The 23,698-nt window shown below is 44.3% G+C and overlaps 1 protein-coding gene and 1 pseudogene across 1 annotated transcript; both read left to right on the top strand.

Annotated features, from left to right (window-relative positions):
- Positions 1–1,592: 1,592 nt before the first annotated feature.
- Positions 1,593–4,855, top strand: LOC115399862 (zinc finger and BTB domain-containing protein 49-like). Its single transcript, XM_030107499.1, has 2 exons — positions 1,593–1,822; positions 2,658–4,855. Exons 1-2 carry the CDS (start codon positions 1,648–1,650, stop codon positions 3,605–3,607), a joined length of 1,125 nt encoding a protein of 374 aa, XP_029963359.1. The 5' UTR covers positions 1,593–1,647; the 3' UTR covers positions 3,608–4,855.
- A 303-nt stretch (positions 4,856–5,158) lies between these two features.
- On the top strand, positions 5,159–9,079 carry LOC115399365 (zinc finger protein 239-like; annotated as a pseudogene).
- Positions 9,080–23,698: the final 14,619 nt, after the last annotated feature.

Below are 23,698 nucleotides of genomic sequence, written 5' to 3'. Positions count from 1 at the left end.
CAACAGGTCAGCAGGCTCTCAATGGACGACCGGTAGAAGGCCAGCAGCAGCTCCCTGTTGAGGTTGTTCCTCCTGAGGACTCTCAGGAAGTGGAGACGCTGCTGGGCCTTCTTGATGACAGCTGTGACGTTGGGGGGCAGAGTGTTCAGTTTAATGGCCAGTATGTCCGGGATGATTGTGTTGAAGGCCGAGCTGTAATCCACAAAGAGCATCCTGGCAGAGCTGTGCCGTTGTTCCAGGTGGCTCAGCACCGCATGCAGGGCTATGGTGATGGCGTCCTCTGTGGACCTGTTCGCCCGGTATGCGAACTGGTGGGGGTCAAATGCGTGGGGGAGGCAGTCCTGTATGTGACGAAGAACCAGTCTCTCGAAGCACTTCATGATGATTGGTGCGAGGGCAACAGGGCGATAGTCACTGAGGCTGGATGCGGGTGACTTTTTCGGAATGCGGATTTCAGGCAGGTGGGGAGGACTGCTTGGGCCAGAGAGATGTCAAAGACCCTGCTGAAGACTCCGGACAGCTGGTGTGCACATACCCGGAGCACCTTTCCAGGTGTACCGTCAGGGCCCGGGGCCTCCCTGGGGTTCACTGCCAGGAGCACACACCTCACATCCTGCTCGCCTACAGTTAGCGGGGGGATGGCGGGACTTGGTGCGGGTGGGGGCAGGGCTGGAGCAGGTGAGTGTCGCTGCGGTGTTTCAAAGTGGGCAGAGAAGCTGTTGAGCTCCTCTGCCAGCGACACACTCAGGTCTCCTGACGTCACATCACATCCTTTGAAGTTTGTGATGTTCTGCAGTCCCTGCCACACCTCTCATGGTCTGTTGCTGGCGAGATGGGACTCTTTCCTCTGGTTGTAGTCCGCTTTAGCTGTTTTAATTCCCCTTTTCAGGTCAGCTCGAGCCGCACTGTACAGAGCTCTGTCGCCTGACCTGAAGGCGGAGTCGCGGGCTTTGAGGAGTGAGCAGACCTGGCCGGTCATCCAGGGTTTCTGATATGGAAAAACCCGGATGACTTTAAAACCCAAGTTTGTCAAAATGTTATCGACAAAAAATAACTTGACCTTGATAAACTGCTATTAGATATCTAGATGGAAAATGACTGTGTGAATGGATAAAATAAGAGTACAGTTTGTTGAGAGGAGGGATAAACTATTCCTCTTGGACTAAATAAAACTTTTTTGCCTGTTAATCATAGGGGAAATAATCTCTCCTGCACATTCATAAAAGCCGTCCACATATAATAGAGAAAATATATAAATGAAGGTACATTAAAATTAAAATAAGTAAACCAGAGCTCTCACTTCTCACGCAGTGGGTCAATCTGAAATCAATTTGAAATTAAAGATTTCATATATTTCTCCCCAAAATTGTCAACAAGTTTTGTTTTTACTCCCATATAGTTTCATTTGAATAGGATTATCAATAATTACAAGGGAAATACGCCATCAGATTAAAAAAAAAAGGTTTCAGATGAATAGTCCTGACCTGATGCAGTACTGCCATTCGTCCTGCGGGGGGCAGCACCTCTCCACCGTGTCCGTTCTGCGACCCGCTCCGGCTTGTTTACAGTTACTTCCGTAACGTCAGCTCACAACAGTAAAACCTGTTCCTGCAGTCGTTCTGGTCTTCAAAAAAACATTTTTCAAACATGACCTCTCCGCTGCTGCTCCGGGCCTTCGTGAACGAGCGGCTGACGGCTGCTGCCGAGGAGATATTTCACGTTTTCGAGCGGACGATGGTGAAATATGAAGAAGAGGCGTCGAGCTGCAAGCAGGAGATCGAGAGACTGAGAGGTCTGCTGCTGGAGAGCCAACAGAGAACAGGTCCAAACCCATCACTTTCACCCCTTTAATGTACTGGAGAGCCAGCAGAGAACAGGTTCAAATTCATGAGATATATTCTTACAGTGTGCTGGACAGCAAACAACAGCTTCAAACTCATGTAACTTTTAAATGCACTTGTTCAGCTGTCCCATTTTCAGGAGTTTTTTTTTTTTTTTAACTCAAATGTAGTGGCCTCCACTTTCCCCAGACCTTAATGTCATAGAAAACCTCTGGGATCAGTTAAGTAGCTCTGTAGGGGTTGTAGCTCTGTACACCAGGACATCAGTGACCTGAGGTGGAATGCTGTACTTAAGCAGACAATGAACAGCATGAGACGTGAAGTCAAGCTCACAATGCTCAAGGACACATGACAAGAGGCCTGCTGCACCATGCCTCCCCTAATGTTGATTTCATCCTTAAGGTTGGAAAAAAAACCCCAGTAGCTCTCATTGCAAGCAGCTTTGTTGTAACTGGGAGAGACCTGAAACATCTTGGCCCTTGAGGACCAGAGTTTGACAAGTGTTCTTGATTATTTGATTATCTCATTGTTACTTTATACCCACATAAATCTAGCTGGATGAAAGAAATATTTCTTCACCAGCAAAATAGAGCTTTGGATTTCATCCCAGCAATTAATGCAAAACATATACTTTAGCAGCTGTGTTTGTTGATATATTATTTTCATCTATTTATACCAGAAAGTCTGTTGGCCTGGCTCAGGAGAACATTCCAAAAAAGAAAGGTTTTTGGTGAAAATAACCACAATTTCACCACCATAGTGATGCTCATTTGCCACAGATGTGAGAGTGACAAAGATTTATGCTTCTCCTTCCAGATGTTTCTCGGTCGCCTGTCTGGAAAGAGGAAATCCCGTCCGAGCAGCAGCACTGTGAGGTGGAGTTGAGCCTCAGCGTCCAGCAGGAGGACGCCAAGCCTCGACACATTAAAGAGGAGTCTCCTGAGCACTGGGCCGCTGAGCAGCAAGCAGCAGAAGAAGAAGAAGAACAGATGAAGCAGTTCAGGACTGTTAATGTCTTATACGCTGCTCATTCACCCATCTGCGAGCAGGACGACACAAATCAGTCATTGCCAAACTGTGAAAATGAGGATGAGTTTGAGGAAAGTGAGAATTCACAGGTCTTTTTACCTCTTCACTCAACTCCGTCACCGCAAACAGTAGGCCAAAGCCAAAGCTCTGAAGATAGAAGAGAAAGCGACAGGCCCGCTGAACAAGTTCAGCCTTCTTTTCAAACTTCCACCGAGTTGCCTCACGCAAACTTGTGTAACTATCAGTGCTTTTTGTGCAATAAATGCTTCTCCTCCAGCCCAAACCTCATCAACCACGCCATCCGCCTGCACTCCAGCGACAGCAGCCTCCTCTGCGCTGTGTGTGGAAAGACACTGGAGTCCACCGAAAGCCTTAATTTCCACCTTCAGACCCACAAGGGCTCCAGGTGTTGTCACGTGTGCGGCAGACACTGCAAAAGCACCACAGCCCTGACCGAACACATGGCCAGCCACGCAGGGGTGAAGCTGCACCGCTGTCCCGTGTGCGGAAACGAGTTCAACCGCAAATCGGATTTGAAGGTGCACATGAGGATCCACACCGGGGAGAAGCCGTTCTGCTGCTCGTACTGCTGCAAAAGCTTCTCCACCAGCGGACATATGAAGAGGCACATGAGGAGCCACACGGGAGAGCGACCGCACCGCTGTGAGGTCTGCGGCAGAGGATTCCTACAAGGAGCACACCTCAAGTACCACTTAACCACCCATGCACTAAAATGACTCCTCCACCCACTCGGAGCTCTAATTGTTTATAATTTAGAAAGAAAAAACTGTTTAAAGAGACCATCTGACCTTAAAATGTTTATTTAAAAAAAAAAATCTGCAAACTTTTGTTGATTAAAAATAGAAGTTTCATCTTTCCTTTTCTTCTTTTTTTTATACGTAAGTGATGGGAAAACGAGAGTCACACTGTAACACAGGTATTTACACCTACAGACCTGATAATCCAAAGCCAATTTTGTTTAAACCGTGGTGAGAAAGTCCGTGTACGCAGAGGGACAACATGCAAACTCCACACAGAAAGGGGGAAGACCACTGCACAGTGATGTGACTGGTCATGGGTTAGTGTATTTTCTGTCAAATGAATCAATTTAATTTTCTCAGATTCTTGATGACTCTGGTATGATCTGTACACTCTCAGGGAGTCGTTCAATTGGTGTTGATATATCAATATTCCATTTTCTCTGAACTGATGTCTTATGTTGATGAGGACAAACTCTGGCCTCTGTATTATGTTGAGAGGGAAAACTGCATGAAGTACATTCAAGTAAAATGCTCTCATTTTGGAACAGTAAACAGGACTCAAATTACCTTTTTTGCCCATTTTTTTTTTGTCTGTTGACCATATATGGGATAATCTCTTCTGCACAATTGATGAGAGCTACTGAGCCCATACAATGGACCAAACATAAATAAACCTTCAAGTGGAATTAAATCACAGTTGTCACTTCTGCGCTCAGCCCTGACCCACGTGGAACAACCAAACACATTTTTCCTCCATGCTTTTCATAGACTTCAGCTCTGCCTTCATCTCAATAATCCCCCACAAACCGGTTGAAAACCTCCAGGTTGTTGGAGTTACTGCCCCACTCTGCACCTGGATTATGGACTTTCTTACCAGCAGGCTGCAGACTGCAAGACACGCATCAAAAACCATCATCCTGACCGCTGGTGTGCCCCACCCCATTCACCCTCTTCACTCAGGACTACACCAGCATACACCCCTCTAACACTACAGTGAAGTTTCCCGACGATACCACTGCAGACGGACTCATCAACGATAAGAAGAGGCTTGGACAAAAACCTGTTTCTGAACACAAACCAAAGCCAAGGAGATCATTGTGGACTTCAGGAGGACTTATACTGTTTTGCCATGATTTGTTGCTGATTGATTGCATCCAATGAAGTCGTCTTTTTTTTCAGCAATGACAAGTCTTTCAACACAACAAAAAAAAGCATTAAATTGAGATATTGATATACTGTGTTACCTGATCTCCTTTCATTTGGATAGGACTACCAATAGTTACAAAGGAAATTAGCCAACAAAAATATTTTTTATTATATGCAGGACCAGTGAACGTAGACGCTGACCTGATGCAGTACTGCCATTCGTCCTGCAGGGGGCAGCACCTCTCCACCGTGTCCGTTCTGCGACCCGCTCCGGCTTGTTGTTTAGCGTTACTTCCGTAGCATATTAGCTCACAGAGGAGCCGCTTTGTAGTAACGCCTTTTTCTGGGGTCATTCTGGTCTTCAAAGAACATTTTTCAAACATGACCTCTCCGCTGCTGCTCCGGGCCTTCGTGAACGAGCGGCTGACGGCTGCTGCCGAGGAGATATTTCACGTTTTCGAGCGGACGATGGTGAAATATGAAGAAGAGGCGTCGAGCTGCAAGCAGGAGATCGAGAGACTGAGAGGTCTGCTGCTGGAGAGCCAACAGAGAACAGGTCCAAACCCATCACTTTCACCCCTTTAATGTACTGGAGAGCCAGCAGAGAACAGGTTCTTATAATGTGATTTTAATGCAAGGCAAATTAAATTCTATTCACACACAATGCAGTTTACAGTGCTTCGTTAGGAAATGCAAGAAAGCAAGGTTTTTATGACTTATAGGTGATAATGAAACGCATCCTCACAAAGCCATTAGTCCTTACATACTGTCCAGGTCAACTTTGACAGCAGTAACAAGTACCTGTAACGTCCTCTAGTCTGAAGTTTTGTGAATTTTGATGTAGTGACCCAAAATACATTCAAACAAGAATATTTCATTCACAACTGTCTGTATTCACAAAACATTTTTTCTAGGCTCGCGCAAAGGGAGTCCTGAAATACTGAAATAATAAATAAACCTCATAGGAGTGATCTTATGGACTATATGCACAACTCAACCACTTCCTGAACTTCAGGAGGCTCCTTGTTTCCTGTCTTTCATGATAGGATGAGCTGATTAATCCAGGTGTGTCTGACCTCTGTAACCACAAAAGTAATGGTCAGACACACCTGCATTAATCAGCTCACCCTATCACGAAAGACATGAAGGAAAGAGCCTCCTGAAGTTCAGGAAGTGATTGAGTTGTGCATAGAGCCCATATGGGTGCGTAAAGGGAACAGAAGTCTTCCAGCAGTCAAACGGGATGTGCACCATCAAGCACTGGCTGTGTGATAAAATCATGTACAAGGTAGCAATTCGTAATCTGTTTGGGTTGAGAGGGGGATAATAACATTATAAAGGTACTTATGAGCTGCTATTTCAGTGACAGACATCATGGCTGCAAGACTTGATGAATGTCCATCAGGCTCTGGACCTACTCTTCCAAGATAAGTCTGATCCTGATTTAGGGGAGCATGTGTCAGAGCAGAAAGACGAGGAAGAAGACTCCGTATCTGATAAAGATGACTCTGATGGAGAGGCGCAGACATGTACGTTAATAAATCTGTCAGTTCCAAATCATGTTGCAGGCAGGATGGTCAGCAGGAAATGTAATTCAGATAAGTCCAGGGCCCAATAGACTGGCCAGCTCCCATGCAGCTTAGCATTCCAGCTCTTTCTCCCTCCAGCCATTGAAAAAAAAAAAAAAAACTTACTATTGGAATGGCAAAAGAGGAGGGATGAATTGTTCTGGCCAAGAATGGAAGACCATGGATGTGACTGATTTACATGCCTACGTTCACGTTATGCAAGTTAATGGACATTCAAGTTATGCTTTGAACATGCACGTTTACACAGGGAAGCCAGCTGGTGGAGCTCCAGAGAACAAAAACAGGGCATGTGTGTTGTACTGGAAATGTCGGAAGGTTTGAGAGGACACAGTGTGACCCGCGAAAAATGTTTTGCTTCACATGAGCATGAGCTGGTGAAGAAAAAAAAATTGCAATGGTTGGCACTGTAAGGTGGAACAAACCCGAGCTGCCATCTGCTCCCGAACCACTAAAGGGGAAGAGATCTTTTCTTTCAACTTTTTCTCAGACATTCAATCATCATCGCTCCAACCAATAAGTCTCATGATATTATTTTTTCATATAGCTACTTAATAGTCTGCGTAAATAACTTACTAAGCATTTCCAGGTAATAGCAAAATAATAAATAACTAACCAGCATCATATCAAGCTGTGAATGAAGTAGTTATTGTGAGAAATGTTAATTTAATTTTGGAAACAACCCTAATTTCACAGATGTGAGAGTGACAAAAAATTGTGTTTCTCCTTCCAGATGTTTCTCGGTTGTCTGTCTGCAAAGAGGAAATCCCGTCCGAGCAGCAGCACTGTGAGGTGGAGTTGAGCCTCAGCGTCCAGCAGGAGGACGCCGAGCCTCGACACATTAAAGAGGAGTCTCCTGAGGACTGGGCCGCTGAACAACAAGCAGCAGCAGCAGCAGAAGAAGAACAGGTGAAGCAGTTTAAGACTGTTAATGTCTTATACGCTGCTCATTCACCCATCTGCGAGCAGGACGACACAAAACACTCGTCAAACTGTGCCAATGAGGATGAGTTTGAGGAAAGTGAGAATTCACAGGTCTTTTTACCTCTTCACTCAACTCCGTCCCTACAAACAGTGGGCCAAAGCCAAAGCTCTGAAGATAGAAGAGAAAGCGACAGGCCCGCTGAACAAGTTCAGACTTCTTTTCAAACTTCCACCGAGTTGCCTCACGCAAACTTGTGTAACTATCAGTGCTTTTGTGCAGCAAATGCTTCTCCTCCAGCCAACACTTGCTCATCCACGCCATCCGCCTGCACTCCAGTGACAGCAGCCTCCTCTGCGCTGTGTGCGGAAAGACACTGGAGTCCACCGAAAGCCTCAGTTTCCACCTTCAGACCCACAAGGGCTCCAGGTGTTGTCACGTGTGCGGCAAACACTGCAAAAGCACCACAGCCCTGACCGAACACATGGCCAGCCACGCAGGGGTGAAGCTGCACCGCTGTCACGTGTGCGGGAAGGAGTGCACCCGGAAAGGCGATCTGAAGATACACATGAGGATCCACACCGGGGAGAAGCCGTTCTGCTGCTCGTACTGCTCCAAGAGCTTCACGCACAGCGGACACTTGAGGAAGCACATGAGGAGCCACACGGGAGAGCGACCGCACCGCTGCGACATCTGCGGCAGAGGATTCCTCCAGAGCGCGCATCTCAAATGCCACTTAAGGACACATGATCAAAAATACTGAGGTTTTTTTCCCCCACTTGGGACTTTATTCCTTAACAAAATACTCAGTCTGAAGGTTACATTTATGAGCGATTATTTAGTGATGTCTTTATTCATAAATTAGAGAAACAAAAGCTTTCAAAAGAAAATCTGACCTCAAATGTTGCAGTATCTTCAAATTCTGCGTGTCTGCCGGTTAAAATACCCTAACGGGAACTTCAGATTATTAAGCCTCAAAATTCATTGGTTTTGTTGCACAGAGTTTTATAGAAGTTATGAGAAATTTGATGTATGTTACCAAAGTGAGAAGGAGCTGTAGCATCTTATTTGAAATACTTCTTTCAATACAGCTGTTTCCAACCATTAAATGTGTGAAATGTATTCTTCCCTGAATTCAAGTGACTTGTGTGTGTGCGTGCACATCTGTGCATGCATGGTAACCTGTTGCAAAGAAAAGCCGAACTAAGAATTAAAATGATTCATCTAGAAGCAGATGTGCAGCAGATGTGCAGTCTGACACGGCTTGTGTCGTCACAGAAAAAGAATCCGTCCAGCTGCTGTGCGCTGACTCCTTCTGTGCTGGATGTCATTTTTATGAATGTTTTATTTACCAGATACAGAGTTAGTGTTTAAGTTTAAAAAAGAAAAGACACATTGAATAACTGCTCGGTGTTTCCACTCTCTCAGACTGTTTTAGACGCATCACCATAATACTTTCACACACTTCACACTCACGTCTTCAGAAAGATAAAGAGACAAAGTGTAAAAGATCGATGGATGAATGACAACATTTGTCAGTAACTTTACTCAGCTTTCCGCTCCTGACAGGGTTTGAGACTTATTGAGATTCTTGGTTTTTTTCTCTGTGTGTAAAGGAGTGACATTCACCACTAGGTGGCACTGCAATAGCTTTTATTCATCTGAAAGTTGAGTGAGAGCTAAATTATCCTAACCTGATTGTCATTTTGAGTGTAAAGGCTAGTTGCTGTTTTTCTGCTTATTCAAAAGCAACAACCTCTTTTGAATTTCAGAGTAGTTTTAAATTAAAAAAAGGCCGAAGCACGTTCACAGTAGCTGTTTCTTAAAACGGTCTCAGGAACATTAAAATAAATTCCTGCTTCATGATAGTGTTTGTATCTCATATTTAGTTTGTGATTGTTGTTAACATGATAAAATACTGATGTGTGCACATTTTCCATGGTGATAATCGAGCCTGCAGCTCTGTTAAATGTCGTTGCTCCTGCAATTCGTTCTTCCCTGCTCCGTCCAGCACTTTTTTTTTTTCCTGCTTAACTGCTCCTCTGTTTTTCAAAGGACGTAATTAAACCTCTAATTACTTCTCACTTTCTCAGAAAACCGTGAGCTTCACACGGTCATCCGGATTTTAGCCATCCGTGCATGACTTTTTCTTCTGCGGTGAAAAGACCACCGGGCCCCCCCCCCCCCACCCCCACCACACACAAAAAAAAAAAGCTCAACTTGGATCGCTCCCAGGTGGCCTGAAAATCTCCCCCAGAACAGAAGCTCATTCAGGAATCTCTGGTGTTTGTGTGTGAAGCTGCTTCAGGCGATTCAGATTTCAGATTGTAAAGCTAAAGAGCTAATCGGGCCTCGCTGACCCCCCGAGCCTAAAACTAACGGCCCTAATCAGGTTACGCAACCGCCCCTACAGACACAGGCCTGCCGCCAGACACCTCTGGATCCTTGGGAAACGGATTCCCACACGTCCAGTGGGGATTCAGCGAATCACGTCTAATGAGATGATTTGTTCAGAAGACCCTGCCTGAATCGCCTTCAGCTACTGTAATGTAGTCTGCAGTTTGCGTATCAGGCAGTATAGTCCAGCTGAACGAGCTGCATGGGAAAAGTGGCGTCCACCTTCTTATAAAGGTCAAGAGGTTAATCTTCTGTCCCTGAAATTATACGAAACTTACTCAAGGGAACAAGAGGGATTTTCTATATGTGGGTCAAACTGGGTCTCAGAGTTTCAAACAACAAAGTGGGCATTGCATTGACGGCTTTCTTCTGAGCATGTGAAGAGTGACATTTTGCACCCACCAAGAATTCAGCTGGAACACAGCCGTCCGTCACCATGAATTCCACAACCCCCTCGGTTGCATAACTGGGTCAGGGAGCCGCTCGCTAACCGAGTCCAGGAGGGATGACGAGGCCGAGTTTGATGGAAAGGACGACAGCGAACATCTGGTGGACGTGACGGATGAGGTGAAACTCCCCCATCAGAGAGAAATACGTTGAGTTTCGCAAATCCCTCTGAATGTGGGAGAGGCTGGAGGTTGATTCGGTTCATACTTGGATCCTGGGGATACTGACGATGCCGTTGCGGCCTGTGGTGTAAACGTATGGCCGCTTTGTTCTGTGGAAACATCTTGAGGAAGCCCAGATGATACATTTGCAGCGTGGTTTACTCTCAGCTGCCAGTCTGTGTATTTAGAAACTCTTCATACATCAAGCAGCTGTTATTAGAAGCTGCTGATGATCGTGTTTCCTCAGATGAACCCTGTGCAGAACAGGGTCAAGCAGAACCTTCTCTCTCAAAGCATGCTGCCCTTGCCATCATTTACAAACCAGAAAGATTTTTTTGAAATATATTAACTGAATAACGCATATCTGTTTGATTAAAACTTGCAGAGAGATTTGTTTTTTTACAGCTGCCTCATTCTAAGCTGTTTTTGTTTCAATCTCTCCCTTTATTCCCTGTTTTCACTACTTAACATCTGGTGATGATGCAATTGAGTCTGCATTGGTCTGCATTGTGTTTGTTTTGAGTGATTTATCACAAAAAAAAACCCCACTCAGTCTTCACATGTCCAGAACAGTTACATTTTAAATTCAACATATCTTTAAGAAGAACAGATTTACAAGTTGATACATTCTTCATCCAGATCAATACAATCTTCCAGGTATGTTAATTCACTTGTCTGTATGAGTTTTGATGCAGTTTAAGCAAAAATAAGCAATATTCACAACAGGCCATACATAAGGCGTGATCTGTGCTCACACCATCCACCAGGACTCCCTCCAGCATTTTTAGTCATACTTTGGAATTTCCGCTTCCAAATCACAGTGCTCTTTCTCTTGCCCCGGACCAGCTGGTGAATCCGCAGAGTGGATGCAGTCACAGTTCATCCCGGTTAGATTGGTATTTTGCCACTTGTACGATGTAGCGGTTAGCGCTCTCACGTCACAGCAAGAAGATCACGGGTTCAAATACTGACCAGGATTTTCTGTGTGGAGTTTGCATGTTCTCCGTGTGTGTGTGTGGGATTCCTCACGATCCAAAAGCATGTTAAGAGGTTAATCGATGAGTGTTAATTGCCCATATAGTTAGAAGGTGGAAGGATGGATTTGAGGTCCCGGTTCAGTTCCAATAAGCAAAAATCATTGCTAATCCAAAAGGACTGGACCTACGCATAACATGTGGGTGCATCGGGCCCCAGTGACCACCAGAGGGCTCCCAAGAGCATGTAAAATTTAGGTTTTTTTTAATATATAAACAAACATTGCAAACATTTTTGACAAAACATGTTCAGTATGCCGCTGCCACCTGAGTGCTTTGAATATAAGAAAAGTTTTTCCAAAAGAAGTATGAAGTTAACATGATAACAGCCGAAAGTGAGCGCTACATGTGTATGGTAACCCTTGTAAATGGACAAGTTCAGAAGAGGGGGGCTCCGAATCGACATTTGCATCCATCGGGCCTCTCAGATGCTTGTGCCGGCACTGCCAATCCATACCACTTCACTCTCCCAGTGAGGTTACTCTGAGGTGTTTGTTGCATGTTTATAGGCCTTGTGACTCTCTCTCTCTCTCTCTGTGTGTGTGTGTGTGTGTGTCTCTCTCTCTCTCTCTCTCTCTCGCTCTCTAATTCTGTACTCGCGTGTTTCTAAAGCATTACAATCTGGTGGTTAATTTGTAAAGAAAAAAGAAGTCCAAAGTATCCATCCAGCCTGCAGTTCGTCTGAATGTGGACCAGCAGTCGCAGACCCCCCCCCCCCTGCGCGCCCCCTGCAGCCCGCGTATCCGTGCCAGCTGCGGGAGCGCGGAGGGAGCGCTGAGTTTTTTTGCAGATACGAGAGGAAAAACAGGCGGATGCGTGCAGCAGCAGCAGCAGCAGCAGCAGCGGCTCGAGAAATTAAATGAGGGGTAAGTCCGAGTGTCTCACTCACACCTCGGCGACCCGTGAAGTGCGGAGACTGCGCGCGCCGTCTGCAGACACAGCCTGCCAGAAAGAGCTGCGGAGGGGGGGCGTGCACGAGGATGCCCACAAAGTGCATGTTGGGGTTTTTTTCCCCCCCCGGTGCAGACAGTCTCTGATATTGCAGGTGTTTGTGTCTGTGGCAGATTTTTCTGGCGAGAGACGGTGACAAGGTCACAAAGTCGCAGTGCGCCGTTCGGACGTGACCGGTTTTTCCTCCATGTGCGAATGCGTGCGTGCCGTGCCGTGCCGCCCATTGAACGGTGCGCGGGTTCTACCGGGATCGTCTCTCTCCTCGCGCTGCATCGTGCATCCATGTTGTGATAGCTGCAGAGGAAGTTGGCAGATGACGAGGCTCTGGTCTGAAAGTTGCTGCGGGCCAGAGGTCCAGACTTGGACTCAGTTTGAGTTGAAGCATCACAGCTGGTTCCAGTGTGAGAAATACACTGTAGAGCCCCCTCTCTCACACTCACACACACACACACACACACACTACTCAGCAGGAGATAACATGAAAGGGCTCCGAGAATAGACCCCACTGAGCTAAAAACACTCCTCACTGCATCATGTAAGCACTCCTCCAGTGCATCCACATGCTCTCAGAGTCCTGAGCTCCTTGCAGTGTTGGTGGAGCGTGGAGGTAACGTTTGATGCCGACGGAGCGGTCCTGGGGTTTGGAGAAAGCTGCCTTTCTCACAGTGATAAGCTGTTCTGTTGATGTCAGTTTTCACCTGCAGTGCACACTGCCCGGCGCTTTGGGAGGGATGAAGAAGTTCACACCAGGCTGGAAGTGTTGATCGTTGTTACTTAACCCAACCCGCCATGTGGGTTTCAACATCTTATCCAACAAGCCTGACCTCAAAAACCTCTTCAGTTTATTTAGCTTTTTTAATAGATATAGTTAACACAAAACGAAGACTTCTGATTTAGTTTGTATTTAACATCTCACATGTAATCCTATCCATCCTGATCAGTGTAGTTTCGATGTACATCGATGGATCACAGGACAGAAGTTTGATCCCGCTGTTCCTCCCTGTGCCTCCGTCAAACACTTGATATCCACGCGGGGCCTCGTGTCCTGAGACAATTACAAAAACTATAATTAGCACGGCCGCTCTGAACACACAACAGGGCAGACGGCACGTACTGGATATGCAGCTGGGGAATGTGATGTGGTGGAGCGAAACCAGGTGACCGAGACTGGATCACGCACTGCGTCACTGTGTTTACAAATGGACGCCCTCTCACACAAGGTCACCGCTGCTATAAATCATTACAGAGACTTTCTGAGGCCAAAGCATGAGGGGACGCAAGTTCAGATTTGTTTTGTGAGTTTGTATGTACGTCAAAAATATTTCCTACTCATGGTTTCTACTGTTGAAGTGTTTTAATGTATGAATGTGAGTGTTCCAGTGGATATAAACTCACCTACAGTCATGTTGGTTTGCAGGGGGCAGAGAAGGAACCACACGGCACTGACCATTGCAGGCGTATGTTTGGTGAGGCTGGCAAGCTTTACGTTTCTGGGAAACTCCATTTCTGTCAACCTCAAAATATCACAGGAAAGATGACCCGCTTTGCCAACTGGGTCTTCAGGACGCTTCTGATGGCTTTGGTATTCTCCTGGTTGTTTCCGTGTAATAATAAAGTATCAAGTTAAAAAGAAATCTTATTGGATTTTGCATTGCAGCTTGTATTTCCGTTGAAATCATCCAGAAACTTGCCGGGATGTGTTGTTTGGATGTCCTGTGGTAAAGTTTGTTAGCAGAGCTGCAGGTTCCCTGACACCATTGTTTTGGACTCACACTCCGCCGGTTGATTGTGTGTCTGTTGCTTGCGGCGTGGTGGTTTGATGGTTAGCAGGAAGCTTGAAGCCTGCGTGTTCTGGGGCCCCATACAGCCCAGTTGGATCTGAAATGGGCCTCACCTTTGAAATTATAGCGTAATAATTTAAAAATACAGAGTGTGTCATGTCACGTCAGCGGAGACAGGCTCCGTCTCTCTGTGATCTTCGTTTGAATAAACTTGAAGATGTTTGGATGTCTGTGTGTGACTTGGCTGCAGTTTATTATTTTGCCTGCTTTTGGAGCCGATTGGAAAAAAAAAAACAAAACAAAACAAAAAAAAAAACAATAACAGCACGCATATATTATCTCGATTGAGCCGAAAGCAGCTGGAATGTGTCTTCATTAACTTCATAGTCTCTGGTTTGTTTTTCCACGTTGAATCCGCTGTTGAGTTCGGAGGAGGCGAGCTGGGGTCGCGCTGGCTTGTATCAACAAACATTCACATTAATTAACTGTGCATATTTCCCAATAACAGAATGAAGTGTTGTCATAAAATTTCAAGCAGAAAAAAACTAAAAGGAATTTTCATCAGGGAGTGAATGTTAGAATTGTGTAACCTCCCCATGCAGGTTCAAGGAAAGGCCTTCAGATAATTGGAAACATATGTTTTGCTTTTTGAAACTTTTGAATAACATTGAAGCATTGTTTTAAAGGTCAGCGGCTCTGCGTCCTTTTCCTGATAATATACCCCCCCCCCCCCCCCCCCCCCCCCCCCCCCCCCCCCCCCCCCACCCATATATACATAAGCAAAGACAGAAAAGGATCAGGAGGGTTAGTTTGTTTTCCCTGCATGCATTGAAAAATAGCAGTTATATTACAATGTAATATATCAATGTGAAATTCCAACTTGTGCTTGAGCTTGCTGCTTCGCATGTGACCAAGTTCATGCTGTTTGGGATCTTTATACTCCAACAATCTCTGTTTTTTTTTTTTTTTTTTGTAGTCTGTTGATGAAATTGGAAACTTTGAAAAAAAAAGAAGCGGGTTTTATTCGTCCTGCAATGAAAACACTCCAGCAGAAGGTAGAATGCATTGACAGGATGGAAGGAGGATATCCAGTCTCCCACTGAGAACCACGCCCGGCGCACTGGGAAACTGCCCTGATGCCTGGAAGAAACTCTGTGAAATCCAGAGTTATTTAACTCGAGGCCTTCTGATAGAAAATTTCAGCCAAAATGATCTCAGCGTAACATTTTACCATCTTGTAAAGACTGGAAGGCTCTGTTTATACATCAATATTTTGAAGGGAAAAGGGACAAAAGCCATCCTACTGTCCTCTGCATGCATGTGTGGGAGGCTGTATTCCTGAAAAAACACATCACAGCACCAATTTAGTGGTCTGACATGCAACACTCCACTTAACTTGACGGCACAAACTGCTCTGGTTGGGATATTTCTTCTCACATGTGCTTCGACATTTCTCTTGTGACAGAATGGAGCCAAGACCAAACACAGATAGAAATAAAGACAAGAATCTAAATGGATTATAGGCAGGGGGACCACTGAGATCCTCCAACCTGTCAGCTTAAAGTAAACTGTTTCTCTCCAGTCCAGTCCGAGTCAAACAGGCTTTGTCACAGTGACACACTGACGTGTGAAAATGTATGTAGTAGTGAAAATGAATCAGTAGTAGTGTTCAATCATATGTGTGTTGTTGCTGATTCTTATCAGCACAAAGGGAATGCTGAAGTGAGACAAATGATGCTTCGACCTTCATAACTTCTTGCCTCCAGAGCAGAGCGCTGTGTCCCGCAGTCTGGAGAAAACATTTGGCCTTTGGCTTTCATGTTGAGCACAAACACGTTTGAGGTTTGTGAGGTTTTTTTATTAATTTTTTTTTTTCATCTATGACTTCCTGTGTGTATGAATAGACTTTGGTCTTTCTGTGTATTCAGGGGTAAAATAACCAGTACGCAGATGTGTGCTACAAAAATGATTAATACGAGATGTCAATAAGTCCGCTGTGTTACATTCAAAATAGATATAGGAATTCATTTTCCTCTGACGTGGGAACACTAAGCAGGGAGTTAGCACGAAGTTGGACTTGACAGCCTTCCTGTGGATCCAAGGACATCGCAAAAAAACCCAGCAGGCCTTTATTTATTTTGCGGACTGCCTGCTCCGTGCAGAACACCAGAGCCAGAGGGACTTCTGAAGCTTTTCCATGACTCAGGCTAATTTCAGTGGAAGACAGATGTATGCACAGGTGGTGGTGGTGCTGCTGTCGACGGCGGTATGTGCTATCATGGCGTCGTGCCAGATATATGGCAACCAAGCGTGGTGGAGGATTACTTTAAGCACAGTAGGCTCTCGAAAACGGCACAGAATCAGCTGATTGCGGCGCTCCTCACAGTGAAATCTGCAGTCAGTGAGTGATCAGGCTGGCCTAGTTTTATTTGGGGAAAATCTGGAGTAAAAATAGACATTTGTGTGAAGAGAATGAGATTTCAGCTGTGAAACTGGGTAATTCTCATAACTTCAGATGGTTTGCAGACGCTGCTAAAAATGTAATTTGGACACAAGTGATAACAGCATGTGTTCAAAAATAAGGACTTTAGTGTTTTGTGGCCGACGTGGTTAATACCATAAACATCTCCAAGAGAGAAGCGCTGACTGCTGTAGAATACGAGGATGGATTCCAGTTGGAGCCTTTATACTAAAGACGAAGGTCAGTGCAGGACGAGGACAGGAGAAGACAAGAGTTATGTGGTTGTTTTTCACTCTTGACCTGAGGAAATTCAACCCCGCCACCGTTTTGGCAACTCGACATCACACCATTTTCAGGAAGTGCAAGGCCATCCGTATCTGGACGAGGATTCCAGTAAGGAGGACGGAACCAGACATCATGGGAGTAACTGTCCTGAAACAGATACAGAAGATTGAAGTTTTTTGGCACAGTTTGGGACAGTCGCAGCCTAAAAGCCTGAGTGTTTTGAAAAGCAAAGAAAAAGAGAAAATGGATGCATGAAAAAGCAGAATATCGTTTGGTTATGTAGACTTACTTTTGAAGGAATGAAGCTCCTGTTTTGTTCCTACTATAACATAATTTTTTTCCACATTTGGGATCAGTTAAAAATCCATTTTTCAAACACAGAATTCAACACTTTCCCACATTTTTGTGAAATGTTACCGTTTCACTGCGCATTGATGTCCCACTCAGCTATACATGGGAACTCCCTCAATGCTCAGATATTGTCGTAGACAGATTAACGCAAACAGTTTTGAGATAACAGACAAATGTAGATTTACAAGACAAAACATCCTGTTGTTTGAAGTTGGCCAACATTGCCTTTCTGTTGATTGTCTGCTATAAATGGCGACCACAGTCTGGTCGTGGTGTGTAAACTCGGGCTTCACCTTTCATTGTGTCATTTAATGACCTTGGAGCCACACAGGGACACCGAAGAAGTCAAATATACAGCAGCTGTGAACCGAACTGTTCAATAGTCGACGTGCTCATCGGCGATACTCGGTCTTCAGTCGACATGTGGAAAGGAGACCTTTCGCTGATGTGTGTGTGTGTGTGTGTGTGTGTGTGTTGGGCTTTTATTTCACACGCACATTCTGGTCGGTGAGCCGTGACACATTTCACACACAGTGTGTGTGAGACATGCATGTGGCAGATGCATCTCAGTAAATCATACGGATGTCACATAGTCCACATGCATCCCGCGGGTCCGGTGTCATTCTCTGAAATTACCCAACCTCAGCAAGTTAATGAAGACAAAACGGAGGCAGATGTTTCTCCAGAGTGGGTTTTGGTCAGACTTTTTGAACTTTTTTAAAGGAGAAACATTTGGTGTTGGGTATACTTCTAAATTATTGCGTGGATTTTTCCTGGTTCGGCCCACTGCACATAAAAAACATGACTTACTAAGTCTTTTGGAGCAATCAGTCAGCTGCACCTAAATGTTGTTGTCGACAGATCATTGTAAAGTTGACTTATTGTTCTCTTTGCTGTAACAATAACCTCCCAGAGCATCTTTCTCGATGACTTTCGCAGATGGCGTTCACATTGAGAAAACAGTCGGCGCTCCATAGGGTGGTACCTATAAGACGGGAAAATACAACAGAGGAAGAACAATTGTATAATGGGCAAACAGGAATAGCCACGCCACAGAAAACATGGCAATGGCTGCTGTCATATCTCAAAAAAAAATAATACTTTGCCCTCAATTAGCTTTTTTTTTTCAATCACTTTCCACATCAGGTCAGGAACACAGGATGACTGCCGGCCGCTGATAACATAAAGGAATGTACAAAAAATGATGGAGGATCAGGTCGGACAGGAGAGGACGTCTTACACACTGGAGCGTTTAAACACATGAAACTGTCAGCAGTGATTTCAGGTTTCCTTAATGGATCCAGCAGCTGATGTTATGTCCATAAGCACACAAAGAAAAACCTATCTGCACACATGTACGTTCAAGATGCAAACACACTGGCGCGACCGTGAATCTGACACTGTGCACTGTGCAGCGCAGGAATGAGCTGACCCTCAAGGAAAACCCCTCAGACCCCTCAGACGAACGCGCCGGTACAAGCTGTACCGTGATGAGCAGCGGCAAAACAACCGGGGCAGAATTCAAAGTGGTGTGTTGGAGGAAATTTATTCATAAAAGCACCTCAACTTGCAAAGAAATAAAAATCCCAGAATCCATTTTTATAAAATTCCTCAAGAGGTAATTTTGCACTTATGGAAAACAAACTCATGCATTTTATCAAGGTTGAATCCTTTTTTTAATTCATTTTTTTAAGTAAAAAAGTAGTTTTTGGCACGATTCAATACTGTTATTTTGTAAAGATTTTGAGAGTTGCACAAAAACAATGTGAGAAACGAGACAGTGTGATTTTTAGGGGGCATAATTTGAGACAAATACCAGTTTTGAGGTTGGTGGACTCCGATAATGGACTCTCCTGGATTTAAAGGGATCCTTTGTGTGTCTTTCATAAGAACATGTGACCATTCAAAACTTCTCACACTCTGCTGGGACTTGGAAGGGGCCTTTAAGGTAAAAGTGCGGAGGTATTTCACCCTCACAGACTTCCCCGAGGAGGTTTTTCTTCTCTGTGCCATTATCTAAAACCCTGAATCCCTGAAAACAGAATCAGGCCTCAAAATCTTAATCCCAAATGGGATTAAGTTCCTGTGTCTCCCGGGTCATTCCGGGGTTGAAGAGGCCATCCACTGGAATTCCTTTTTCTACTTTGTCCTCTCAAATCTCTGTATGTGGTCAAAAAGTCACTTCCAGCCCATTCATATCATAGCCTCCTCCTCTGACGGAGCGCCCCTCTTATGCCACAGACTTCACAGGACGTTCTTAATTTGGACGTGCGCGATGTTTATTTGTCCATAAACATATGCTCTAAAAATGGAGGAACGGGGAACTTTCAGGGGTCAGCAGGAAGGGAACCCGTTAAGATGCAGTCCGACAATGGGAATGCTTAAAAGCATAAACCAGAAAGACGGACCTTTGATTGTTTTTTCAGCTACTTCTCAACAATGTTTCGAAATATGGGTTTGTTATCAGGTTGATTTGGAAGCTTGATTTCAGCCTCTTGTTGCACAACATGTATTGTCACCGGTGTTATACGTAGTTTGCGATGCATTTTTAAAAAAGGGAGTGGATGTGCTCGAAAAAAACGTATTATTTGGGTATGCAACTGTTGCTGTCCGAATAATGGTTGCATAATCAAATAATTTGTATAACTATGATGGCACCTGCACTGTATAAGTAAGTCTAACGTCAATGTGACTCATTAAGTTCAGTTAGAGGAAGATGCTCTATCATCTGGATGTTCGCCGTTCATCAAAGACACAATTAAGAGAAGAAATAACTCAACTTTAAACTGTACGACAACACATTTTTTTTTAGTAACAGTCCTTCTCTCACAGGAGAAATCGGCTGGTGACAAAGACCTCAAAGCCACACACCCTGATTTACCGTTGAGATGGTTGGAACTGCGGGTTTTGTCTGCTCTTTATCACCTGCGCTCATCTGCAGGGTGGCTCTGGCCCGGGTGCTAAAGGGAGCTGCTCTCCAGTCCCACGGTTGAGGGTTCGATCTCCCACGGTGGCTTCCATTTGTGGGCATGCATCACCGTGGGAGGTAATTGCTTTGTGAATGGTTGATTTTTGCCTAAAGTGGTGACACTTCTTTTATTTCTCTTCTTGGCACATCATTTAGTGTTTGTGCTCGAAACTGTGCTCGTCTCTGTTTTCCCACTTCTCCTTTTTCTGTTGTTTCTCTCTTCTCTCCATGGAAAAAGCCAGTCTACGTTCTGTTTTTCTTTACCCAGAAGCGTCTTCCTGCACCGAGAGAAGGAAACCCAGAGAGAGAGATGTCAGGCTGCATCCAATGGATTTATGTAAATGATTACTGAGGCCGATCAGACGGAGCTGTTGGGTTCACACCGGCAGAGAGTGAGACAGACAGTGGGGCCTCAGTCCTCGGCGGCTGGCCGCCTCCTCCTCGTTGGGTTCGGGTTTAGCGAAGACGCAGTCAGACTCGCTCTCTGTCATAGATGGTTTCTGTCCAGAAACCGCAGCAGTCTTTTTTTAGACGGCGGGGGGAGACAGGGTGTGGATGACTGCGCACCACTACCTACCACAACTATATGAGTAAACAGCGGAGACCAAAGCTCAGTGTGTCCCGGCCCACGCCGCACACACACGGCACAAAATACGTCCATAAACAACGCCTCGGCGCGGCGGTTCAGACGGGCCCACGTGTTCATGGAATTATGCGCTGGTGCCACTTCTCGCAGACGCTCGAGAAAACAACCCGTACTCTGAAGGAGGAAGCCCGACATGTTTGCTTTCTCTCCTCCTCAGACAGATTTACATGGAGGACGCTGGGTTGCATAATAGCATCTCTTCTGATTGCACATTTTTCCTGCAGAAAGTCATTTTGCTAAACCTGTCATTGAGAGCCAGAAGTGGATGGGGGTTTTTTTCATTTTCTTTTCATACCCAGTAAACAGCCTCAGTGGTCACATGAATTCAGCGCTTTTCACAGCTTCACAGCACTCAATACTTTTTTATCTTCCCCTCAGCAGTTTTGTCTTCCATGCCTCAAAGTGGTAAACACAGTCAGCTTTAACCTTCAGTCTCATGCAATCGCTTAGCATCAGGACACATTGTAATCAAGTGTGAGCGTTGCACACTTTTCTGACTCTTGATAATGAACAGAGCAGAACTCTTCCTCTGCCGTCTACTTTTGTACATTTATACAAACCAGAGCACTTCATCGTTATTGTCTTTGAATTGAACCTTTGGAGTTGTAGCGGTGCACTGAATGTGATTGGCTCAGTTTATTAAAGGCAGATCAGTCTGCTCCTGCAGTTTTAGTTTTGAACTGTTCCGTTTTCAGGATTTCTTCCTCGCTGGGCAGTTTCAGCTCTGAGTCACAAATTATTTCCAGCAGCCATATTTTTTTCTGCCAAAGTGTGTCAAAAACAAAACAAATTGAGCAAGCAGGGGATCCTTTTCTGGAATGATCAATGGAAAACGCAGCTAAGAGTTTGCACTTTGTTACTCTATTTTGTATGTATCTGTACTGCACTTGAGTGTTGATTTTTTTTGTTGAGTTTATACTTTTCTCCCCTGCTTTTGAACACAGAAGTCTTTATTTCCTCTGTTTGCACTTTTAAAACTGGCTCATTATTTCATTGGTATGTTCCCGAGTTAGGGTGAAAGGATAAAAGCAGCAACAGCTAAAAATACAGAAGCAGCCTCGACAAATTTAAGAGAGATCAAGTTGCATTGATAATGGCTCGATTCCAACTCTTTCTGTGTCAAAGACATAAAAGTCCTTTGAAAAAAAAACAAGTTTTAAATGGAATTCATCAATTTTTATTAATCTGAGCCATGCTCTAACCCATTTTTTGTTGTTGTAATGTAATTTTAAGTTGGAAAATGAATGTCAAACGTTTGGGCTGACCACAAAGGGGTTTTTAAATAGTTAGAATGAAAATGCACAGTGTTAATCAACATCAATCCATCTTAGCTACAGCTATTGATCACTGAATTACAGAAAGCTGTACAGTTTTATGTGAGAGCTCAGTGGGGCAGTGGTAGAGGGTCAGTCTTCTTAAAATTTCAATTTGAGTCAGAAAACATTAAAACTGGGCATAGATAGAACACATTCAGAAACCACTGACATTTTAAAGACCTCCCACATGAAATACTGAGACGTTTTCTCAGAGGGAGAGGAGGGGGACTACACTAGTGATTGCTTCAGGGACACATGGAAAATGCAACTATGGATAGTGTGTAGAAGTTTATTACGTTATATTATATATATTCTTTATTATGCTAGATCAGTAAGTGACACTCTGTTTACAATTACAATTATTTAAACCTCTGATTGGAGGAAAAGATAGGCAGCAATACAAATGCATAAACTTGCTAATTTGGACCATAGTCTGCAACAGTGACTATTATTCTACTTGTTAAGCATCTCAGACATTTTACAGTAAAATCTTTGTAATTTTGAGCCCGTCTGTGTTTTTACTGTGTTTCTGATAAGGTAGTCTACTATGTGTGGTAATTTGCAATTGTCTTGGGTCTTTGACGTAAATCTCGAGTTTTGTGTCTTATTTTCAATATTTTATACATGTTTGTAGTGGTTTTATGTCATTTTACTTTTGCATCATTGTGCTTCTAGTTGTGGCTGTTTTCGATCTCTAGTCTGACTTGTGTCACATTTTATCATACACTTTTTTTATTTTTTATACACTTTTTGTGTTTTTAACTTGTTGCATTGATCATTTTTCACCTTTTGTGTGTCCACTTGTTTTTGTAACTTTCCTCTAGGACAAAAAAATTTCCCTGTATTAACGAAGATTCTGCTTTTGCCTGGTGCACAACTTAAATAATCACTGAAGTTTCCGTCTCGGTCAGTGTCACTAAAAAGACATCGTTGCCCTTTTATTAACTTCAGAAGAATATTTTATAATTTCACGAGCTGCGATGCGAGACGTGTGATGCTGATGATCTGGGCTGACCACATTATGTGTGTGCCTGGGCTCGCCTCAGGGTGGGGTGGCAGTGGGGACGGCTGGGGCCCAGTGTTTCAGATAAACTGGTTTCCCTCTTGACCAGTGACAGACTTCCTTTAGGGTCCTGCGATGCTGCTAGTACCAGCAGGTGTTAAAATAAGACTCACAACCGGTATGGCATAGATACTCTTAATTGTAAATGCAGTTAAATGGCGCTCGACAGGACAGCTATGGGTTTCTGTCGGGTTTTTAACATTTTACGGCAACAAGGGAGGATCACCAGTTAACATGGAAACCATTTAATCTGAATTAAAGATGGACCCACTGGTAATGCACTACTGAGCCTTCTACACACTTGTGAACTATTATTATTGACCTATATTATTGATACTATTATTGACCCATGCAGTCCCATTATGACAGATGATTGCATTTGGCACAAGTACACCGGCACAGTCCTACTCTGAGAATGAGAATGAAATATATGTACATATTGAGATACATTTAGATTAAAGTGGACAAGGAAAACAGGGGGTGTTATTGTTCTTTTTGGAATACCTTTTCAAACAGTTCTATAATTCTATTTCATTTTTTAATGTATTAAAA

This window comes from Salarias fasciatus, chromosome 13 (genome assembly GCF_902148845.1).
Source record: "Salarias fasciatus chromosome 13, fSalaFa1.1, whole genome shotgun sequence".
Classification (NCBI taxonomy): Eukaryota; Metazoa; Chordata; class Actinopteri; order Blenniiformes; family Blenniidae; genus Salarias; species Salarias fasciatus.
The sequence above is the reverse complement of the archived record's forward strand: the minus strand, read 5'-3'. Positions and strand labels throughout refer to the sequence as shown.

Coding starts and splice junctions, on each gene's coding strand:
- LOC115399862 (XM_030107499.1), top strand. CDS start 1,648: ATGACCTCTCCGCTGCTGCTCCGGGCCTTCGTGAACGAGCGGCTGACG. Junction 1,823..2,657: donor GGAGAGCCAACAGAGAACAG/GTCCAAACCCAT, acceptor TTCTCCTTCCAG/ATGTTTCTCGGTCGCCTGTC.